Source organism: Staurois parvus, unplaced genomic scaffold, assembly GCF_062004578.1.
Source record: "Staurois parvus isolate SC_StPar_1 unplaced genomic scaffold, SC_StPar_1.0 ptg000097l, whole genome shotgun sequence".
Taxonomy (NCBI): domain Eukaryota; kingdom Metazoa; phylum Chordata; class Amphibia; order Anura; family Ranidae; genus Staurois; species Staurois parvus.
Genome location: NW_028317893.1, coordinates 7,078,260 through 7,101,634, shown reverse-complemented (window position 1 = coordinate 7,101,634; position 23,375 = coordinate 7,078,260). Strand labels below are relative to the sequence as shown.

The window sequence follows — 23,375 nt, the reverse complement described above, 5'->3', positions numbered from 1 at the left end:
TGTTCTCATCTATGGGTTTCTCTTGTTGACTCAGATTTTACCATTTGGAGAAAACTTACAGCACCATCTAAGGCTGCCCATACATGGACAGTATGTACAACTGATGGTACTAACTTCAGGAGATTTAGATAGAATAAGGAATAGCGTGAAAACACACATGATCATCCATGTGACTCCAAACTGATACTTGGCAATATCCCCCAGATGCCCTTGTTGCAAGATGCAGCTACAACCTATGTTTCCAGCCCACAATATTAACAATACAAGTCCACATTCACAGAATCAGTAATTTAAATAAGATAACCTAACCAGATTCTAATTAAGTTACCTGTATCTGACTATAGGATGTATTATTTGTGTATACAACTGACATTGTATTTTTGCTATAGTCAAGTTTCAAAATTAGTGAAAAACTATGTACATTTTGTCCTCATGTTGCATGGGGTGACCACTTGGCCATGACCCCCAATATCCAGACCCAGTTTAAAAGGTAATTTTTTTTTACATATAGCGAATACAAATAAAGCATATACAATTGCAATACAAGCCATGTTGTAGCTTGAACTTATTAAAAATTAACTTCCCTTTTCAATCTGCAGCGTTTTCATTTTCTGTGAAACTCAATGCAATATGGCATACGATATCTGAAGGCGTTCTGTACACAGTTGATTTGCAGAACACCTCCAAAAAAATGTATTTTCCTGCTTGTGTGATTAGCATATAGACTTTTGGGGGAAAAGTGAGCCAAACTAAAAGTCAGATTTTAGGCACCACTTGCAACAGAAATAGAGGTTTTGGTGAGATACTCTCCAAAGTTTAAACCACATCTAAAAAAGGGATGCAGACACTGCTTGCTTTCCTCAAAAGAAAGTCCATCAGCTGAATAATAATGAACCAGTCACTCATTCAGAACAATTCTGTCTGGTGAAACAATCGGCTTTTTCTTCTCAACAATAAAAAGGTAGGAATCTGCCACGAAGTTCCCTGCAATGTACATTGAAAACAGAGGATTTTATTTCCTGAACAAAAGCTGAGTTACTCTTTAATAGTCTGGGTTCTGCCACGAGTTTAAATTCCTACTGACCCCTTGGTTTTAATCTTCATACAGGGGGGTCCACAAGGGGGCAGTGAAAACAGCGCAATCAAAAGAATATACTTGAAAGAAAGTAAGCAGAATGTTGAATGCAAACGTAGTACCCAGGTTTACCCTACCCAAGCCCAAAAAGTTACAGAAGGGAGGTCTAATTTCTGACTACAGCGACCCTAAAAATTCAGAATACTGGTATAGACTGAACACAAGTAGCCAATACACTCATTGGGATTTGAAACATTAGAATTTCCTATGTAAAACTAACTCCAGACAATTTTTATGGCTATGGCTTTTGATCCAGAATAGCAGAGTTGGAGGTAATTATTGCAGTGCTCCCGTTGGGGTCATTTACTTTCTTTCCTGGAGAGGCACATGGAAGACCTCTTTAAATGTTTAGCAGGAAGAGAACAGAGGCAGATACAGTCATTTGTTTGAATAGATCTGACCCATGTGAGACTTCAGACAAGAAGCTATTGAGAAGCCCTCTAGTAGAATATGTGTAACAAAGGTCATTGTAAATGTTCGCTGCTACAATATTAGCAGCTGGTTTATTTAAACCATCTGAAACCATGTTACAAGCAATTGGAAATTCCCTTAACAGAACAGGGCCTTTATGCAAAATAGGTTTCCATTACGAATCATAATATTACATTTCTGTCTTCTTAGTAACACATGAAACTTCATAATTGCCACCTCCATTTCCTAGACAAATAGAATGGGCAAGAGTTAACTGTACCCCGGCAACGATAACACAGTTATATTTATAAAGTTTCTATTCATAACCAATACATTTGTACAGGCAATGCAAACTATGAACTAATGTACAAAACCTTTAAAAGAACCTTTCATAAAGTCAGACACAGACTGATTATTAAATACCACATCTTAGTCCAACATTAACAGCATTAATTAAACAGGGAATTATGACATTAATTTGGGTGTGAAGATTTTGCCACAGCTCTTAAAAAAATCTGAAAACTCTGCAGTTCAAAGGTTCTTTACCCAAGAATAAGTTTATTTAGAACTTATGAATTGTAGAAGAAATCATTATTAAAAAACTTACATCATGGAAAGAACAAGTCTTATCCAATACAAACGATATTATCTATGGAACACTTGGACAGTCTGAGTCAAGACTGCTTGACTGGTAGCCAAGAGTAATTCTACCATGGCTGTATTGGAACCTGGCTTTTTGAAAACTCTTGGCACATTCTATAATTTTAAGCACCATTTTGGGTACAGGTAATTACTGGCAGGCTAAATCACCATACAGCTTCTTCTATCTTCTACCACAACAGGAAGATGTTCCTGCCACTGACTCATAGTGGAGTCTCACCCCTCCCTGGGGCTCCAGTAGTAAGCTCTCCCTGTCAAGTATCTGCAGCAGCCAGCCACCCAGCCCTAGCACTCCTGCTGTCACAGGGAGAGGGTTATTTATTTTGCTGCATTCTTGGTAACGAACGTTAAATGAAAAATCCAAAAGAGAAACCAAACCCTTTTGTAATTGCCAAAGCTAGGGGTGGACCAGAAGGATCATGTATAGGATCCTTGCCAGCAAAGTTCCTCATAGATCTAAGAACCAATAAGTCATTCAAATAGTCGGCATCTAACCAATACTGAAATACCTTGAAACATTTTTGTCCCAGCTGCGGCACCAAGTTGTTTACTAGCACTTCTCTCAATCTGTGTGTGGCAATGCTTGATGACCTACTTTTTACTATAGTCTCAACAAAACCTCATACAAATGTACGTACTTCCCCATTAAAAACTTGGCTTACTGAAATGACATAACGAAAAAGAAAAACTAACTTTAGGCTGTCAGTGTGTCAAAGGGAAACACATTGGTCAACTAGACTTACAGAAAGGGAAGAAAAAAAAAAAAAAAAGCATATGCTTCACTAGTGCTATCAATCGACTGTGGGCAGACACAACAAAGTGAAATGCACTCAGACTTTCCTAGAACGTGGAGTTCACAGGGACAGAATGGCAGATAGGAAGGTGCCAAGAGCTACCACTCCATCTAAATTTACCAAGGCTCGGGGGAGGATTCTCTGAAGAGGCACGCACGTCCGTTCTCTGAATTAGCAATTGAACATCAAAGTGTTCCAGCAGTCTGAAGTCTGGAAAATTTGTGGTAAGTTTCCGCCTAAACCTCACCCATAATATGAACTTGAGCAAGAAATGCACAACAACCAGCCCAAAGTTCCTCGGTGATGATGTCATTCACTCCATTAGTAAGCTGTCCAAGCACAACTCAGAACCCTGAATGGTCTGCTGCTAACATATATGATGGCTTTGAACACGGATTGTTTAACAAGGCATACAAATACAAAATGTGGGTAAGCTACAAATATTTTATAGGAAAATATACTGTAAACATCAGCTTGGCAAGATAGAGGCACATTTTAGTTCATGCTGGCAAAAGTTATTTTACATTTTAGACTTGGTTTTAATTTTCAATACTCTTTCTTCCAGTTACCTCAAATGCACTCTAAGCATTAGTTTGAATGATAGCAGGACAGCCCTCGGAGAGTATACTATAACTTGATGCACGATATGCCTTAAGAAAGTCACTGACTATGCATTCATTCCACAGAAGCTGCTGTAGTTGTATTGCACACTAAACTGTGACACTTGGCATGTGGTTGAATTGTGAAACACTTCAGTTCTGCTGTATAAAAGAGCACCTTCCAGACTAGCTAAAAGTCTACCTTCAAAGTATATTTACTTGTTCAACATAGTCATGTTTTTTTTTTTTGTTTCAGTAACCATCGTTACAATATTGCACAACTTGATCAATTGCAGCATACATGTAATAAAGGATTCCACACGTGTATCCGGTGGTTACCATTAGTCTTGAAAGTATATTTATTATAAATATAGCCTGTGTTCTCAGAATCCCCCAAGTTAATGAGATCTTGTGGAAGCACAAAACAATTTACCTGTACTTGCATTAAGAGTTAAGAAAAAGCCAAAGTGTATCCTTAACAGTTTAAACAACAAAAGTAATTCAGAAGTAAAAGATGGGTCATTTACTAAAACTGGTGCACACAGAATCTGGTTACTATGCCCAGTGTGCTCCAGTTTTGGTAAATACCCCCCCCCCCCCATGTCAAAACACAGCCACTTATAAACACCTATAGTATATCGAGCACCATGCAAGACTTGCTGGTATACAAAATTACAGAAAGCAGTCATACATTCAGCAGTTATATGTTGAACAGGTCCAATTCATATGATTAAAAAAAAAAACAAAAAAAACACATTTTAGAATACCTTTTACCAAAAACAGGTCTTTAATTCCAGCATCATCCAGTGTTGTGGTGTTGAAATGATCACTGGACATACTCAGGTCCTATGGATAGTGACATGTAGGCAAAAGATCCTATTCTTCAAGCATCCCACGTTACTTGGAAAACCAGTCTTGCTGGAGGAATTCTAAAGTGAAAGTAGTGTCTTCCAGCAAAGCTTTTTGCCCTGTCTTCCGCTTTCTATCAGCAGGTCCCAGGTGCAAGGCACAAACTACCGTGGCTCAGACAGCAGACTGCGGCTACCAATTATCAGCTGCCATCAGCGGAGAGCTAGAGGCTCTGTGGCAGGAAACAAGTTGTATTGTGGAAAGAGATAACAAAAAATGCAGGCTCATATCCTCAGGCTGTCTGGAGCGAACCATCAGCTATTTAGCAACATTTACAGAGAAACAGAAAAAAAAAAAAAAGTGCAAAAGAACAAATCTCAAAGTGCTGTAGCCTTCCGCTTCAAAATTCCGAGTGTACAAAACAACACAGGCAAAAACGTGCCAGTGTCTTCTTGCGTCTGTTGCTCTAAAAAGCCACTTCAACTTTTAGCAGCTTCGGAAACAAACTGAGAGGCACACACAATGCCAGTCCCTGATTAACACGTTGCTTTCTGCTGTGCTGCTTACTCCCTGTGACAGGGAGAGGTTGACACTTGGAAAAGGGGCTTTAATTCCTCCACATTTCTAGCACAGGACACAATGTGCGTCATTCCATAGTCGAAACACTTTCCTCGCTACTTTAGTCAAGACTGTCTGATACTCGCTGCCACCCCCCTCATCTTCCCTCCTCGCTCTGCCTGTGCCAAAAGTCTCCAACTGCTGGCAGGTCCTCACACATGCTCGCTGAGCCAGCTCTGCCTTGGAAAAAAAGTGGATGTCACAGCTGCACTGTCAACAGTTCAACTACTCTCGCTCCCTCCCCAGCTAGCATTGTTCTGCCAGAACTACGGTAGCATCCAAAAACGACACACAATAGTTAACCTAGCTACAGTTTAACTAGCCTTGCATTGAATCAAATATGAAAAACCAAAAACATTTTCCTGGCAATAGTTTGGCCTGAATAATTTGCTAGATATTTAAACCAATTTAAAAAGCACAGGAAAAAGGTACTGTATTAGGCAGCAATATGGGTATTTTTTTATGACCTTGGTACTCATTTCAAGGTAACTTAACAGGGTATACACCATTGCACTGATCCATTCCTTAAAGTGGAGGTCCAGTCAAAAAACAAAAAAAAAAGTCAGTAGCTACAAAAACAGCTGCTGATTTTTAAAAAAAAAACAAAAAAAACCCGACACTCGCCTGTCCCTCGATCTCGTGGTGTCCTCACACTGGCCCATGTCCCCAGCATCTTCAGTGTGGGCACCCGGCTGTGACAGCTTGCGGCTTTACAACTGGGTGCCCACTAAGCATGTGCGAGTAGCATTGTGCTTTGCGAATGATCCCATAGTCTTCAAGGACCTGTTACGTGTCCCAGAGAACTACGGGGGGGGAGAATGACAACATCTGCTTCTGATCGCCTAGGTGATTGCAGTGGAAGTGGTGGTGGGTACCTGTCAAATTCGGGTACCCCTCCCCACCTGCTCCCCAATCCTTAATGGGAAGCGGGGGGACAGTCTTGAAGCAAAACTTCCCCTTTTGAGTGGAGCTCCACTTTAAATTGAAGCTCCCAATATCTAGATTACAAAACCATTTAAATAATGATAATGTTCTATAAATTGTTTGTGTAGCATCATTATTATAGGTAAAGATCACACAAAAATATTGAAAATGACAGTCAATTCAAAATAGGTTACCCTTGCATTCCTTGACCTTGTTCCCACAATACATGATAGTGCCTAAGGAACAATAACCTGACAATGGGAAACAAAACATAGAATGAGTAAGGAACAATAACCTGACAACTGAAAACAAAACATGGAATACTAAAACTCATAAGACTTCTATTGGTTTTTTCCATCTGTCTGTGTGGAGGAACCCATCTTTTAGGGGCAGGGCTTTGCTTCCTCATGCTAAAATCTCCAGCAAGAACAGTGGTGACATCATAAAATCTCAACCCAAATCTTTTGAGACTAGCAGTCAAGAGACAGCAGTGCCTTAGATCTCACACTGCAAGATATACAGCGGTAGGCACAAGAGAGCCTAGGTACCACTACATAACAGGGAAGTGTACTGGTATTTTTTAGGAAATATTGCAGACACAATGGGTTGATTTACTAAAAATGAACTGTGCAAAATCTGGTGTAGCTGTGCATGGTACCAACCAGGTTCTAACTTCAGTTTGTTCAGTTAAGCGTTGACAAAAAAATCTTGGAAGTTGAATGGTTTCTATGCAGAGGTGCACCAGATTTTGCACTCTCCAGTTTTAGTAAATCAACCCCAATGTACATTTTCAGTGTACTTGTTAGGCTCACTTAACATTTCCAGATCCCCCCTATTCATTACATCTCCACTTTTTGAGTTTGGCTCTATTTTAAGACCACTGGCATCTGGATGAATTCCGGATGCATTTCTGCATGCGCCTTTGCGTTTATGAGTTTGAGGCGCTTCTGGTGCGTTTTTGGTGCTTTCCGGTAAATTTTTTCATCTTCAATTTAAATAGGGTTCCAGTGCGGTATTGATGCATTTTTTATGCATTTTACCTCGTTCCAACACAGTTCTGTACAGGAAGAATGCACCCTGTTCTACTTTTTTTTCTGCAACTGGAACTGCATGTTGTGAACTAGAACACTGAAAACCATATAACCTACTTTATATACATTTTGAATGCAGAAAAAAAGCGCACACCGAGACGCATATAATGTGAACTGGCCCTTAAAGCAACAGTGTGAAAAAAGGTTACATAAAAGACAACTTGCTGAGGCAACTATTTGAATACAAGAGATATTAGACTGCTCCATGCTAACTAGTTACGCAACCCCAGGCTTCATCTGCACAAATCGCTGATTTTATACAAAAAAAAAAAAAATTGTATTTTATTGAAATTCAAATTATGTTTGACTTTGGCACCTTTGAAATCCCTAATATTCTTACTATTCCAGTTGTTACAAGAGATATTAGTGTACGCTACCATGCACACCTAGTTCTATTGCGATCCTTACTGCTGCCACCAGATGTCAGTAAATGCAGCTCAAGGGTCTCCAGTGAAAGCCTATAATACCAAAACAGAACAAAGCTCTGTAGAAAGCTAGGGGGATTCCATGAGAATCACAAGCTTAACCCAGTATTATTATTATTATTATTATTATACAGTGTTTATATAGTGCCAAAAGGTTTGCTCAGCGCTCTACGTTAAAGACACCTGGATGTGACAAGTATGGATCTCAACATAACAATCCAGTCATCTCAAACTCTTTTTAAACAGTTGGCATAGTAAAAGCAAGACAATGTTCTTATGCTTTTGATAAAACGCATACGGCTTAACCCTCCGATCAGGTCTTTCGATGAAGTCCAGGGGGACCAGGTCTTTCGATGAAGTCCAGGGGGGAACACGTAAGGCAGAGCTTGGGGGTAGTAACATCACGCTGTGTGGTATGACCCATTGAGAGGATTCACTATGGGAGTTGTGTATCTTTTCCCTACACATTATGATTTGAATTTTACTTTGTTTCACGCTGCGCAGCACTACACAGCCTTTTAATATTTTTTTTTTTAAAGTACTATGCTCTTTAGGTTGCATTAAAGTGGTATTATAAGGCAGAGGAGGTTGAATACTAAACCCTTGGGGAGGATATATGCTGGTTTGACCACTTGGAAAGAGGAGTCCAACAATACAGGTGGGTGCATACCCTAAAGGGATATTGAAGGTAGAAGATTCCAGAGTTGGAATCTACACAGTGGTGATGTGGATGTACATGATTTCACATGGGAAAGATAGGCGATTAACAAGACTGTGGACTTTTATATTAGCATTCATTTCTGCACTTATGATTGTATTTATATATGTGGATTATTACAAATTTTTATTTGTAGTCTTGTCTCCAGGACTTTTCCAGAGCTTCCCCCATCCTCTGGAACGCTCTACCCCAATTTATCAGACTATCGCCTACTGTGCTCACTTTTAGGCAATCTCTGAAAACTTCTCTTCAGGGAAGCCTATCCTGCCCTTAGCCAATAATGGAAACTTCTACTCTTCCAACCAGTCCATCTCCCAGAGTTGCTACCTTTTGTACCACTAGCCCCTCCCTCCTAGATTGTAAGCTCCAAGGAGCAGGGCCCGCCTTTCCCTCTTGTATTGAACTGTGTTGTTGCTGTATTGTCTCCCGTTATATTGTAAAGCGCTGAGCAAACTGTTGGCGCTATATAAATCCTGTATAATATAAAAATGTAATGTTTTCACTAAAGCTAGGGAGAATTTTATACACAGATATTAGTTTATGTATTTTAGTGCTGCACTATTTACTGTTTTATCATCTCTTGTATCATGGGCCTAATCTTTGACTATATCCTGTTGCGTGTCTGTAGTCTAATACTTAATATTCACTGAATTTTATCGATGATCCTTTGGTGATGATGAGGGTGATACTTGAAGTCCCCATAAATTGACCATCACTGCCCTAGAAAACTGACCATCACTGCCCTAAGGGGCAATGACACAGATGAGGTGGCAGATGATTATAGTATTTTCATGTTACCAGTTCTTTAACAGCTTGCCATTCAAGGTGGGTTTCACATTTTTCATATTCATGTTTTTTTTTTTTTAGCATTTTAGCAAATTACTTCGAACCCCCAAACATTATGTTGTGCTCTTCGTGCAGCCATTTATCAAATGAAAAAATTACAGGAAAAATACACATTTTAATGCACACAAACAATATAATACCCAATTGTTTTGTAAAATATAAAAGATGAAGTTGTATCGAGTAAATAGATACCATAAATGTCAAAATTTTAAATTGCGCACGCCTGTGAAATGGCCACAAACCACAGTGCCTAAAATTTCCAAAGGCAATGGTTTAAAAGCCTTTACAGACCAGCAGTTTAGCATTAAACATGAGCTATGGCATTAGAATTATTGCTCCCACTCTGACATTCATGATGATACCTCACACGTGTGGTGCAAATCACTGTTTATATAGGCATGTCAGACCTACGTGAACATTGGCATTTGTGCATAAGCACGGGGGAACGGAAGTGCGTGGTCTAAATTTGTTTTATTATTAGCTGTATTAATGTTACTCAAATCACATTTTTTACACTTTTCCATTTTTATAAAAAACATTTACCTTCATTACCATCACCAGGGGTGAAAAAAATCCCTTGTGATAGCTTTGAGGCAGTGCCAGGTATTCTTCATGGTCTATTAGACTCCTGATGCCTCTCCTACCCTCCAAAGCAGCTGATCAAACACAGATTTATTTGATCAGCTGCTTCCCTGGCTATGACCGCCAAGGAAAAAGAGTTCTGAAACCGGAAGTGATTAAATCCTTGTCACTTCTGCTTTCATTCATCGTAGAAGAGATCAGGGAATGGGTATTCCTCCATCACCTTTGTGGGCATCCAACCTGACTGCTTACAGAGCTGTATCATATGTGTGTCTGTCTGATTTGTTTTAAATTAACCTATATTTATATAATACCCACCAAAAGTTTCCTTCACTTATTTTTGCTGAGCTCTCTAGTCTCCCCAAACTGCTGGCAAAGTATACTGCGTGCACAAGTTCTGAAATTCCAAGTGGAAAGACCTGCATGGGACTTGAGAAGTCTTCCCCATATCAGGTGGCATTGCTCAAACCTGAATCATGAGGAAGCAGGGGCAGGGTCACATATTCATCATAATGTCCAAATAGAAGCTGCACTCCTCACCGTACTTGACCTCATGGTGCTCACAGAGAATGCTGCCTTGCCAGAACCAGATGCAAAGATACAAAGCCACCAGCACTTCAAATAATTGTGTTTCATGTGTTTACTGAGAAGACAGACACATAAGCCACAAGAAACCAAGAAAACAGTTTCAGTGCCTTGCAGGGTCCAATTCTAGCAGGTCTTCACTACTGCGGAGCTGGGTGGAGGAAGCCAAGGTGTTCTGCATAACTTCTTCCAGATGCTTTACAGTCACACTCCCTCCTCTCCCCAGGTGATGTGGACAGCACTATGCGGTCAGTCACAATGTGTGTGTGGGGTGGCCTGCTCTTCTCTGACTGGCATTGAAGGGGTAGGGCTATCAACAGTGACAACACAAATAACCTTCCTTCTCATTGTATGCAACACAGCCCTGTGAGAAGGTACAATCGGCCACTCAAGATGATAAAGGAAATCTATGGTCACAGCATACATTTTCATTTTATAACATCATTGCAATAGCAACACAAACAATTATTAGGATTCCAAAATAAGCATACTTGAACAATCTTCATTTATTTTGGGAGTTCTGCCTGCCTGGTGGACATCTATTTCCACAACTTTCAGCTTCATATTTATTTTCAGTTTCCAAGGACTACATTTCCCATGGTACCTTGCCTATGATCAGTGATTCCTGTACTGACTGCCTCCTGAAACTCCTCCTCTCAGCGCTTCTGTAGTTCAGAAGACAGGCTCTGAACTGTGTGGCACAGCCATGCCTACTCACAGGACATAGTGAATATGTGTTGCAGAATTCAAGGAAGTTAATGTATGGAGATCTTCACAAAATAAACGTATAAACATCAAGATTGTTAGAAAAATAACTGAAATACAATGTGGAAATGAATATACGATTTTAAATTTTGACAATGCACACACTTTAATTCCCTGCAGGACAGAAGTGCCCCAAGGTTCAGGAGTAATGACCGCCTCCATGACTGTCAGTAGGGTAGAAAAATGCCAGAAGACTGCACAGTATATCTATAATATAATCTTCAAATGCTGAACAAGTGTTCATTAAGGAAAATTGATTGTTGCTTGGTGTAATTTAGAATATATTCTAGGTGAGAAGTGTGCAATATCTGGTCACACGAGCAATATTTCGACACCAAATATTTTCTTGCCATTAGAAGCATACAAACACAGCCAAAGAACGAGCAATAATACACAGGGCTGAGAAAAATATTTTAAACTTTGGAGCCAGAGAGTTATTTATGGGAGACTGCCAAGGGTGTATCCCAATTTAAAGAGACTGAAAGAAGCATAGAAAGAAAGTAATAAGGGAGACAGCTTTTGTTTAAATTTGAGATAATTGTGAGAAAGGCAACGTGCAATTTTGTACAAAGGCAACTCCAAGCACAAACTTACATTCAGTAGAAATATTGATTTTAGACATTTACCAAAATACTTAATTTTTGGATGCATCTTTTGTAAAAAAACAAAAAAAAACACAAAAAACAAAACAAACAATACAGTTCAACAAAATTATAACTGGTTACGTATATACACAGCACCCTCTCATGGGTATAAACACACCTCATGGTAATTGCTGACTTTAACATACCCAATTAGGCAGCCATTAGAACTTCATTCACATAGTACGTACAAATAAAGACGATATGCTTGAACTAATGACACAAAAAACTGACATGACATTCATTTTCAATCTAAAAAAAAAAAAAAAAAAAAAAATTGTCTTGGTCACATGAAAAAAGTAACACTTTAAATCTATGTTCTCTCGGCAATTGATATGTGACATCATGCCAATATCGAAAAAAACCTCTAAATCCATCAGAAACAAGATTGTTAATCCTAGGAGTCTGGTAAGGAATTTACAAAGACTGCAAATTATTAGAAATTAATCATTCCAACTGGCAGGCTGGCCCCACAGATTCAGCATGAGCGTTTGATACAAAACAAATTTCTAGGAACCACAAAATGTCAACACAGCATGTGCAGGCAACTTTTGCAATAGCTGGTGTCAAAACACATGCATCTACAATTTGAAAGATTAAACCAATTTAACCTGCATGAGGTGTGGCTGGAAAAATCCTGTGCTCATTAAGAAACAAATTAGAGCAAAGGCAACAGTTTGACATTGTTCCAGAAGGCCTGGTCTTTGCCCATATGTTCAATGTGCTGTGGGCTAATGAACTGAAGAGCCAGGTGTTTAGGACATGGCAGTAGATATGTCCAAGACAGCTTTTCAGGAGATCATCATACCAAATGTGAAGCATGGTGAAAAAAAAAAAAAGTTATTCGAGTACTTTGCGGTTTCAGGGCCTGAGCAGCTTGCATTAAGGTAACCATGGATTCTTCATCTTACCAAAGTGTGCTTGATGAGAATGTAAAGCTATCTGTCTCAAAGCAGAAGCTGAACCAGAAATGTATCCTTCAACATAATATTGATCCAAAGCACTCTAGAAAATAACCCTCAATTTTTTTTCAGCCTTTCCTTGGTGTAAGGATTAGCCTAATCAAAGCCCTGATTTAAATCCTACTGAAATACTGTGGGGTATTTAAAATCGGGCAGTTAAGGCAACCTACACACATTTTGTAAAAGAAGGAATTTTGCGGGAAAGATTAGTAAAAGGTTTCACAGAGTTGACCATACTCAATGGGGTGTACTTCTTTCCACAGTACAGCATTACATCTATTTATATTTTTGGTGGAATTACTGTATTATTGAAAAAATGTATATAGTCTCGTGTTCTTATTTAAATATATCACATTTGTAAACACTGTTTGAATGAAGATCTAATGTTTGAGGTGGTGAGCTTTGTAGGCCCAGTTAATACTACCACAATTTGGGATCCGACTTGTGAGATCCCAAGTCGCATATGTGCTATCCCATGTTAGTCAAAAAGAGCTGTCTTAATTAGCACTACTGAAGTCGCTCAGACTTTAGAAAAGGTTCCTGTACTACTTCTATCCGACTTGTGCCCATAGACTTTAATGGAAGTCGCCTCCAAGTCAGATCCCCATCTATATTGATGTGATTTGGATCGGACATTACAGGAAGATTACCCACACATTTCTTGAAAGTTACTACAGAGTAGTCTCATAGTAGTCCTCAAGTCGCCTGGCAAAGTCGCACTGTAAGTCACGCGACTTATAGATCATAGTAGCGTGAACTGAGACTTGAGGTGGATCGACTTCTGACAGGAGCTATAATTAAGGGCTCAGCGGCCCACTTTTATTTAAATATAAAGTCCAACACAAAGTTGAGTTCAGACTGATTGCCCACGCAAGGGTGGTTCTCCAGCAACCATACATAATGAAAAAATGCTAGCCAACCTGGCTACACTTAAAATTCTGAGTGAGCCTGTAGAACCCATGATCTGGGAGACCAATGCTAATAGCAGTAGTGCTATTTATCACAGCGCATTGCTGTAAGGGCCTATTCCTGGCCTCCACTTGGGGATCTCCCAGCACCCTGGGTTCTCACACACTTCGAGAACACAGGCTCCTTCCAGAACCCCTGGACACACTAGTCACCTTAGCTTTCCCAGTTTCTCCTGACCCCTGTAGTTGTCCTGTTTTTCCCAGTCCTGTGGGCAAGAAGTCCCCCAAACAAGGGGTCCCATCTCCCAAATAGGTCTGGAGCACACCACTATCTTCACACAAATCCTGTCTGAATGGCAGCAACTGCTCTAAGACCTCACCAGACGTGGCTTACAATGACCCTATGACATCTGTGTACTCACGCAGGCTGCAGGCATCCAGCAAAAACCAGATGCAGGATTGAATGTTCCATCCCACCCAAGACACTTTGAAACATTCAAGCTTCAGGACCTGATCCGAGATTACAAAGTCCAGAGAAAGCTTAAAGCACAGCTTCCCCCGCTCATAGCAAACACTCTGGAGCTTCACCTTAAGCCTTAATGGAAATCCTGTGTCACTTCTACCTTCATTACCTAAAATCACATAGTGGCAGGGCCTTGAACTGTCACAGATTCATCCTCACTGGAATATAGGGACCCGCCACTATATTTGGCTAATTCTGGAAGCAGTGTACACAGCATATCTAAAAGCCCAATTCCAGTTTAAAATATTTTCAAATTTTTTTCCCCATCCTGTGGCCAAAAGAATTGCTTCTATTGCACTATTCACACTTTCCATGATGCAATGCTGGAGAAGAAGCAGGTTGTGACAACATGGAAGCCATCTAGACTTTCATTTATTCAAATTAAGCTGCTAAGACTTAAAATTTGGAAACCATGGCTGATGTAGGATTTTCCCACAATCCCCCCCGGCCAGCTTGGGCCTATGCTGATGGTTGGTCCTGACAATCCCGCACCCCTGATCAAGTGTGTCCCCCCTCTTTGTTCAGACGACTGTTTTGGGGTTGTTTCCCTCTCCCTCTTCTTCCCCTCCCTCTTTTCTTTTTCTGCTTGTATCTTGTTTCAGTGAGGCAGTCTACACCTGCCCTCAGTTTTTGATCTACTGCTGGAGTTTATTATACAGTATTTATATAGCGCCAGAAAGTTTGCTCAGCGCTGTACAGAGTAGTGGGGGACAGTACATGAGACAATACAGTAACAAAACAGTATACGAGGGGTTCGAGGGCCCTGCTCTTTTTCGAGCTTACAATCTAGGAGGGAGGGGATAGTGGCACAGGAGGAAGTGGCTGTGGGGGATGGAGTGGTAGGAGTGTAGGAGATCAGCTGTTAAGTGAGGGTGGGGTAGACTTCCCTGAAGAGATGGGTTTTCAGGGTGCGCCTAAAGGTGAGAAGGGTAGGTGACAGTCTGATGGATTGGGGTAGCGAGTTCCAGAGGATGGAGGAAGTCCTGAAGAAGTCCTGCAGTCGGGGCTTGGGAGGAGGCGACCAGGGAGCTAGTAAGTAGGTCTTGTGAGGAGCGAAGACTGTGGGTTGGGTGGTATTTGGGTATCAGGTCAGTGAGGTAGTACGGAGTAGTGTTATGAATGGCTTTGTACGTCAGTATTAGTAGTTTGAATTTAATGCGTTGGGCAATCGGGAGCCAGTGGAGGGAATGACAGAGGGGGGTGGCAGATGCGGAGAGGTTGGTAAGGTGGATGAGTCTGGCTGCTGAGTTCAGGTTAGACTGAAGCATGGATAGCCTGTGTTGGGGTAGGCCGGTGAGGAGGGAGTTGCAATAGTCGGGTCGTGAGATAATAAGGAAGTGTATGAGTTGTTTTGTAGTGTCAGGGGTTAGGAACGAGTGTATTTTGGAGAGGTTTTGGAAGTGGAGCCGGCATGAGTTTGCCAGCGATTGGACATGGGGTTGGAAGGACAGGTTTGAGTCTAGAGTGACACCTAGGACTTCAGCCTGCGGGGTGGGACTGATACAAATCAACAAGGGGGTGCAGCGCTAAATAAATGGATACAAAACATATAATAAATGCAAAGTGCTCATATGAAGTGACAAATATATATAAAGCATACACTAAAGTGCCGTGCATGTGATATTGATGAATATATATATATATATATATATATATATATATATATATACATACACACACACACACACACACACACACACACACACATCACACAGCTCCCCTATTTGGGAGAGCACCTAACAGTTCAAGAATATTAGTGACTGATATGATCCAGGAAGTCTCTAGGTGGTGATCTAAAAACACTCAGGTGATGTGTCAAAAGGTTTTGTTAAAATTACACACTCACCAGATGGCAAATCATATTACGCAGTATGTAAGATATTTGTCCGGAGGTCCCTCTTAAAAAGGCAATTGGCAGTTTGGTTTGGTCTGATCCAAGATATCTCCTTCCTCCCTGGTAATCTCCATGTTCCTTCCTTCTGAAAAATTTGGGACACATTCCACTTGTTTGGCCATGGTTTCCTTCTGTTGAACCCTTCTAGTGGAATAACTGTGGGACTGATGGTGGCGTTGTTGGTTGTGATGGAGAGGGTGGGGGTGGGAACGCGGGCTGGGGGGGAAAAATTAGGAGTTCTGTTTTGGAAAGGTTTAATTTGAGGAAGTGGAGCGACATCCAGTCTGAAATGTCATTCAGTAGGTGGGTGATACGGGCGGAGACTGAGGGGGTGAGGCGAGGGTTTATCTTCTTGTTCTTACCTTATGTGCCATTGCTAGCCCCTGGGTGAGCGTGCCTTAGGCCTACGTCTTTTATATGTTTAAAAGTTAACTATTGAAATACAAATTAAGCTGCTAAGACGTGTGCAGGCAAGGGGGTTGCTTGAGTTGGGCTTTAACTTTATATCCCTGCACTGTATCCAGCTGCCAGGGGTACTTAGTATTTGTTTTTAAGACATCAGATATTACCTGAATAATTCAAGCAGTTTTAGAATTTGGGAATATCCTTCAATCTTATTGGGCATGTATAGCCAGCTGCAGGCAAAATCCTGTTTCTCTGCAATGTGGACAACTAAGTGCACACAATGCAGTTCAATTTACCCCTCCAAACATCCAGACAAGAATTGGGACTGAAGGTTTCCTCAGTCAAATTTGAGTATTTATATACATTTATAGAAAAACTCCCAAGCGCACATTTCTTATAAAATGGCAGATTGTAGACAATGTTTATCTAAAACTGGATTTATCTTAACTAAATACATCTGACTTTAACATGTTCCTCTGGCTTATTTATGAAAGCTGGCAGCATTATAATGGCAGACACTATATCTATTAATATCTTTTAGCTGCTTTATCCATTGTTTTTAATCTATGAGTAATTTGCGGAGAGATCCACAAGCTACCAAGGACAAACATTGCATACAACACAAGAGGAAAAAGGAAATTGTCAGTGACACTGTAGCATTGTTTCATGCACTCCGTCAGATACCCTAATGCTTATTGTCTCATTGGAGACAACACAAATCTCCTGAGTACAAACAATTCTTTCATCAAAATAGGATTTCTTTTTTTCCCTTTTTATTTCTTTAATCTGTGCAAAGACAGTCCTGCTTTATGAATATATTTAGGAACTGTTCGCCTACAGATGAAGATAGTTTTTTGCAGATGTGAGTGGGAATTTTATGATTGTTTGTAAGCAAAGGTTCTCAGTTACATGGTGTAACCAGGGCACCTTAATGTACAAAAAATAAAATATGGTCCACTGAGTCACCAGTCAATCTATATTCTACATCCAGTTGTATTTAGAAAAAAAATAAAAAATAAAAAATAAAAGAAGGATACCGTCAACCCTTAATGGCTTACATGTCAATTGTTAAAAGAAAAAAAAAAATTATATAAAATGCACAATAGCATGGGAAACGGTCTGATGGCAGCCATTAGGTCTGATGATTGCTCTACATGGCAGCCAAGTAACAAAGCTATGTTAAAAAACACATGTAAACAGTACTCCATCCTAATGTTCCATATTTCAGGATGGCAATGTCCCCTATTAGTTAAGCTGAATACCTGGAGTGGTTACATGTGCAACAGGATGAAGCTGCCAAAGAACTGTAGACTGCACACATTTCAAGACCTGTATGGCAGCATTTCAAAAATGGACTAAAGCAGTTCAGATGTGAAATGGTGACCATACTCTATTTGATATTAATATATTCTTGACGGTTTGCATTATTTTCACTACCACCTGTAGCAGACTATCCAAACCCCACCCATGTTAATTATTTTCTGATAATCAAAATCTAGAATAGTTCCACTAAAACGACAGCTGGGATTTTTGTATCAGTTTGTCCAAAGAAGCCGATTCACTGACACATCCATATCAGTAAATCTAACATTTCAATTTGATATTCCTAGAGGAAATGAAATTTACAAGCATGTGAAGCAATGAGTTCCAGTGTCTGACACTCCACTGCAGTCAAAAAAGAGCTTTTGGCTAAATCAAGTTACACTTATTGCCCCAGACAGTACAATACAGACATTTTTGGCAGTTTTAAACATTTTCAAAACCAGCAATCAGAAATTGTAGACAATTTAGGAGACTTTCAGACTACTAAAGACTTTTTATTGCAATGTGTATAGAACAAGAATGTGAAGTCATCTACAATGGTGACATTTACTGTAGTTCGATTAATAAAGAAGACCTACCTATAGGTTACTAGGGATAGCATGGACATTTTACTGATATTTATGTATTGCACTAAAAACTTCCCATTAAATGTTTCAGTATTTTTACTGGAAGAAACAACTGTTTCAACTCCAGGCATTTTAGTTAATGGAGCCTCAACTAAGCCAATGGGTATCATTGAACTCTTTATAACATACTAGTTACATAAAGCTAAAATAGCAAGCATTTTGATTAAAGTGAACACGAAACTTGCCCATCAAGGTCAAAGTAAGAGGGTCACTTAATTGCCCTATCCCCTTCCCTCCCTCGCTATTGATATTTACCTTCCTCTGCACCCTGCATACCATTTATATGCTAACGAAAAGTGAAAAAACTTTGTGGAAGCATTGAGCCTTGCTATTTAGGGGTTCTAAAGGGCAACGAACCTCTAACATCCATGTGACAGTGCTCTGTTCCAGCGACTAGATGAGGGGGGAGATAGTCGCATTGACTACCATACCCAGAAGTACATACCATTTCATTCAACTCTAACGGGCGAATGAAGCAATGGGAACATGAAAAAGTATCAGTGGGGTGGGCTATCTGTTGGAGCTGTTACTTTGAGTACAGGTTCACTTTAAAAGACTGTGCCGCAAGATTTACAAAACATACAGATGATTGCCTAGTAAGAACGTGCACTTTTCATGGCAGTTGTACTTCCTCTTTCATGAAAACAAGGTTTTAAAATTTGTGGATTGCTCAGATGGAAACTACTTCACTACCCAGTTGCATTGTAGCCCTTTTGGTTTCAGTAAAGTGTTCATACACATGGCAATAAAGAAATGAGTTGTGAAATAGGGACAAATGAGAAGTATAGTTATACTTGGATTTTTCATTCCAAGAATGCTCTGAAAGGCTGAGACAATTCAATATTACAGAACAGCTATTTTCTCTATCAGTGATGATGTGAGACATCCTTGCCGAGTGTGAGATCCATTATTCCTTGAATAATGCTATCCTGACAGGGATGAGAACTAAAGGCTGTATCACTTCTAACATTTATTTTTAGCTGTCACTTTTTTCTTCAACACGTTCGGCAGATATTTTAATGACTACACCAGATGCTCAAGAAACAAGTTTTCTGTGCTAAATCTGCTAAGTTATAATGACCTAACCATTTAAAGGAATTTTAAATGTCAACTGACAATACAAGGTTTACCCCAAGAACACATTCAGCTGTAGCAGAGCATTAACACCTGAACGGCTTTCCTATCTACAGTCTACTTTGACACCAAGCTTATGTTTTTTTTGTGTCATCTCAATTCACAAGCCATATAACCATTGTGTTAACATCTAAAATTTAATGACCAGCACATTAATGAATACATTTCACAGTGCCCATGTGCACAACATGAACCTAGGTGCCCTTAAAACTTGTACTACAGCTATTTGAAGATCTTTTTAATTAAAAATGAAAAAAAAAATAAACAGACATAGCATCTCATTTTTTTTAATTATACTATATACTACTGGGTGTTCAATTAGCAATGGAAAAAAAGGTGTACGAGATGAAAAGATTGATAAATGCTACCTTGCTCTATATGGAAGAATGTAATAATGTAAAATTAGTGCACTTCTATTTCGTAAGACAGGGTGTGACAGTTAATATGGCCTAGGGCATCTGACCTTATAAGTACCTAGGTTTGGCACTGTGCTGACTCTAAAAAAGGGACAGCATCCTCTCCAATACTTACAAGCAATTCTCATAATGTACACTAGTACTCTGTTGTTAAAAGGATTGAAAGTGAATCAACAGTAAGTGAAAAATAATATTTGTTTCTCAAAGGCTGATACTACCAATCTATGCTGCAGGATCAGTTCACTGAAAATGGTTAGAGTCCGGCTGGTGCTGCAGAGTAAAGCAAAATTTTGGGCATGCAAAAAGCTCCATATAGCTGTTGCTATGGAGCCTCCCTGTATGTAGTTAAAGCCATGATAGAAACCAGCTATTAAGCGAAAAAAAAAGTATTTTTTTTTTTACAATAGTTTTTTTTTTTTTTATAAATAGCTGTTATTTATTATAGAAAAAGAGGGACAGAATTGTTAGCCAACAAGGTGCTGTTTAAGGATGGCCTACTGAAAAGATGAAAGGACAAAAGAACAAAGTGATGACTGTTGGTGTGATGATGCTCCTTACACCTGGTTCACATATATGCGGCTGTGCAGGCCACGTTTTGCGCGGGCATGAGAGCCCATTCATTTGAATGGACTCCCGTGCCACTCAGGGAAGAAGTCCCTGCACCACTTCTGAAAATGCAGCCCACACGGGAACCTCGGTTCCCAGTACAGTTGCGTTTTCCAGTGCGGGCAGCATGCCATTAGAACTAATGGCACCCGCCCGCAGGCCCACATTCCTTTGTGCGGGTGGTGCAGCTGCACAGATTTTCGTGCGAATCCGTAGCCGCACCACCCGCACATATGTGAGCCTAGCAGACCAGGTGTTACTTGGGTGACAGAGATGAGCCGATAAACTTCAGTGTAAAAAAATAGGAACACTGGTCTGGCTGTGCTGCCAGATTTGAAAGCCACACAGAATGACAATTTAGCAGGAAAAATGATTCACAAAAACGGTTAAGCGTTAGAAGTCAAGATTATGCAAGCCATTGGGCCCCCTGCTACATGTTAGTATGAAATAAAAGAAAATTATACGCAGAAAAGGCTAAATCAGGTAAACATCAGGAAAAACAGTACGTTGTAAAATAAATCATTCTGTTTATATAGAACCCATGGGCCAGCAGTCACATCTAAGAAATGATGGTTGGGGGGGGGGGGGGGGGAAATTGCCCCAATAGACTACAGTCACTTCTACTTTCTGTAGAAGTCACTGTCACTTTGTATGACACCGCAGCATAAAAAAAACCCACATTCACACCCAGCATACTATAACCTCCAAGCATATTCGCCCGCCACAATATAATATGTCTGAACTGTAAATGAGCTCTCCAGCATAACAACCCTCCACAGCAGCAAAGTAACCTTCTAATGATATCACTACCGTTGGCAACATAATAAACATCCCAGTATCAATATCCTACCACTTACAGAATGCAACCCCACCAGCCTAATAGGTCTACTATCAAGCTCTTAATGTAAGATTTCCTAAACAAAGCTGACTTCCAACTCACTATTCTTTGTGGAAAATGTAACCATTTTAGGCTTGCTTGATCTTACCATACCAGATATTTTCTAGATGTTCAAATAGGTATAAAGTAGGTCCTGAAAAGTGCTATCACGCCTTCCCTTTATTCTATGATGCCCCCGCACAGCAGTGTTGGCAAAAATCAAGCAAACAATCTTCTATATATACATTATACATGGTTTAACTTGTTGTGCTATAAAGAACACTGGGATGTTTGTGATGGGAAGGAAATTGTGCATATATTCTCATTTAGATGTCCCTTATTTCTATTTGATTTACATTGCACTTATATCATTCACCTACATCACTGCTGCTCCACTTAAGTGTCTGTCCAACCCTTTTCTCCACAAAGTGCACATGCTTAAAGTCTTTTACTGTGCAGGTCCTCAACTTTTGCTCATTTACAGCACTAATGTTCCCACTGTTCCAGCTGGCTTCTCACTTACACTACCAACTCCTTAGGTGCTACTGATGTCCATGCCCACTCCGCTGTGTCCAAACTATTCAGTATCCTCATTGGAGGTCTGGACCCTGTCCCAAAGGACCATGGTGATCAGTAAGATAGTTTTCTTACCGCAGAAAAGGAATACATACCTCAGTCACCGGGGTGCTCAGTTGCATCTGTTTCATGAATTAAACCATTCTCAGCTCTCTGTTACAAAATCTCAGACTCAGCAGCCCTTAATAATGAGCTGTCCAGGGTTAAGCTGATTAGGATGAGTGAGACATTAAGTGTTTAGTAGACGTGCAGATGTATTTTTCTCTTTTATTTGTATGTAATCTTGAGCAAACAACCCAGACAGGTACAGCTACTCAGACATTTGTCAATAAGGAAATCTCTATAAAAATTTCAAGAATAAACTTTGTTTCTGCCAGCTGAGTTCATAAACGAATAGTGAGGCAGTGTAAAATGTCAATACTGTATGCTGCAGTTTGCACAAAGCATTTTCTGCAGACAGTATAGTCAGGACACGAGACAAAAGGAATACAAAGAACTTGAAACAATCAAATAACATTGTTTAAGGAACAATATGAAGCTTGATTGCTTTGAATAAAGTCAGAATTTAACTGTTTTAAGAGCAAGTGCAGAGCTAAAGCAACAGAACCTAAACAGAACGGCAACTGAACTTTTTACAAATCTCTAACTAGAATTGCATGTCAAAACCCACATTTTGATTTACAAACATTACTACACAGTAGAAATGGATGGTACAGGCCTATAATAAAACATTAATAGTCAGTCTTCCCATATAAGAAACTGTAGTTTTCTTTAGCCACTTTTGAGACACTTTCTGTATTCTTTATTTTATAAAATATAACCATTAGTTAAGAACCCACAGGCAAGAGATGGAACTCCAAATTGGGAAGAAACAGCTAGGAACTTTGATGGGAGATCCCCAAGGGTCAGTGAATGACTCAACCCACCAAATTAGGCCTCTACTATTTGTCATTTTGAGCACCCCTAACCTTCCAGCTTTCTACTTTCATTCATGAACTGGAAAACCCCCTCCACCTCAAGTCAGATGACTGGTGTGTGGACAACCAGCTCAAACCACAACAATCAGCTATTTTCAATGTGTGAAAAACAGTTCCAAGGCAGTTGAAACACAGAGGTTCTGAACCTTTTTTAGCAGTGCAATTCTAACTTCGGAAATTAATAGGTTTCATTGGATTTCTATGAAGGGAGCTGCATTTTGCAGAAAGGGTTAAAATTGCTTTATGTCATGATGATCAGGATGGTGTGAAGGCAACACCTATTTCCCCACCTTCAACCTGTAGGTAAAGTTTTTCTTTCTAACTATAGAGCAGAATAGCTGGTGATAACACTCAAAACAACCCTGACTAGCAAGTGTTTAAAAATGATTGTACACCAAGTACACAATAGCAAAGTTAAAAAAAAATAAAAAGTGTGCACTTAAGATTCATATGAGATTTAGCTTTATTTTGAAGGATACCATCCAAAACACTTGAATGGGAAGGG

General features: G+C 39.8%; 1 protein-coding gene across 2 annotated transcripts in view; it reads right to left on the bottom strand.

Annotated features, from left to right (window-relative positions):
• The window catches only part of LDLRAD4 (low density lipoprotein receptor class A domain containing 4), a 357,659-nt gene that overhangs the window by 19,670 nt on the left and 314,614 nt on the right, over positions 1-23,375 (bottom strand). Inside the window, exon 1 of one of the 2 annotated variants that reach the window (XM_089671054.1) lies at positions 4,367-5,115. The exons of the other annotated variant lie outside the window; for it this stretch is intronic. Within the exon in view, the coding sequence (XP_089527180.1) occupies positions 4,367-4,436 (70 nt within the window). The 5' untranslated portion in view covers positions 4,437-5,115. Of the gene's footprint in view, positions 1-4,366; positions 5,116-23,375 lie in introns of those variants that run through there. 2 annotated transcript variants of the gene reach the window in all.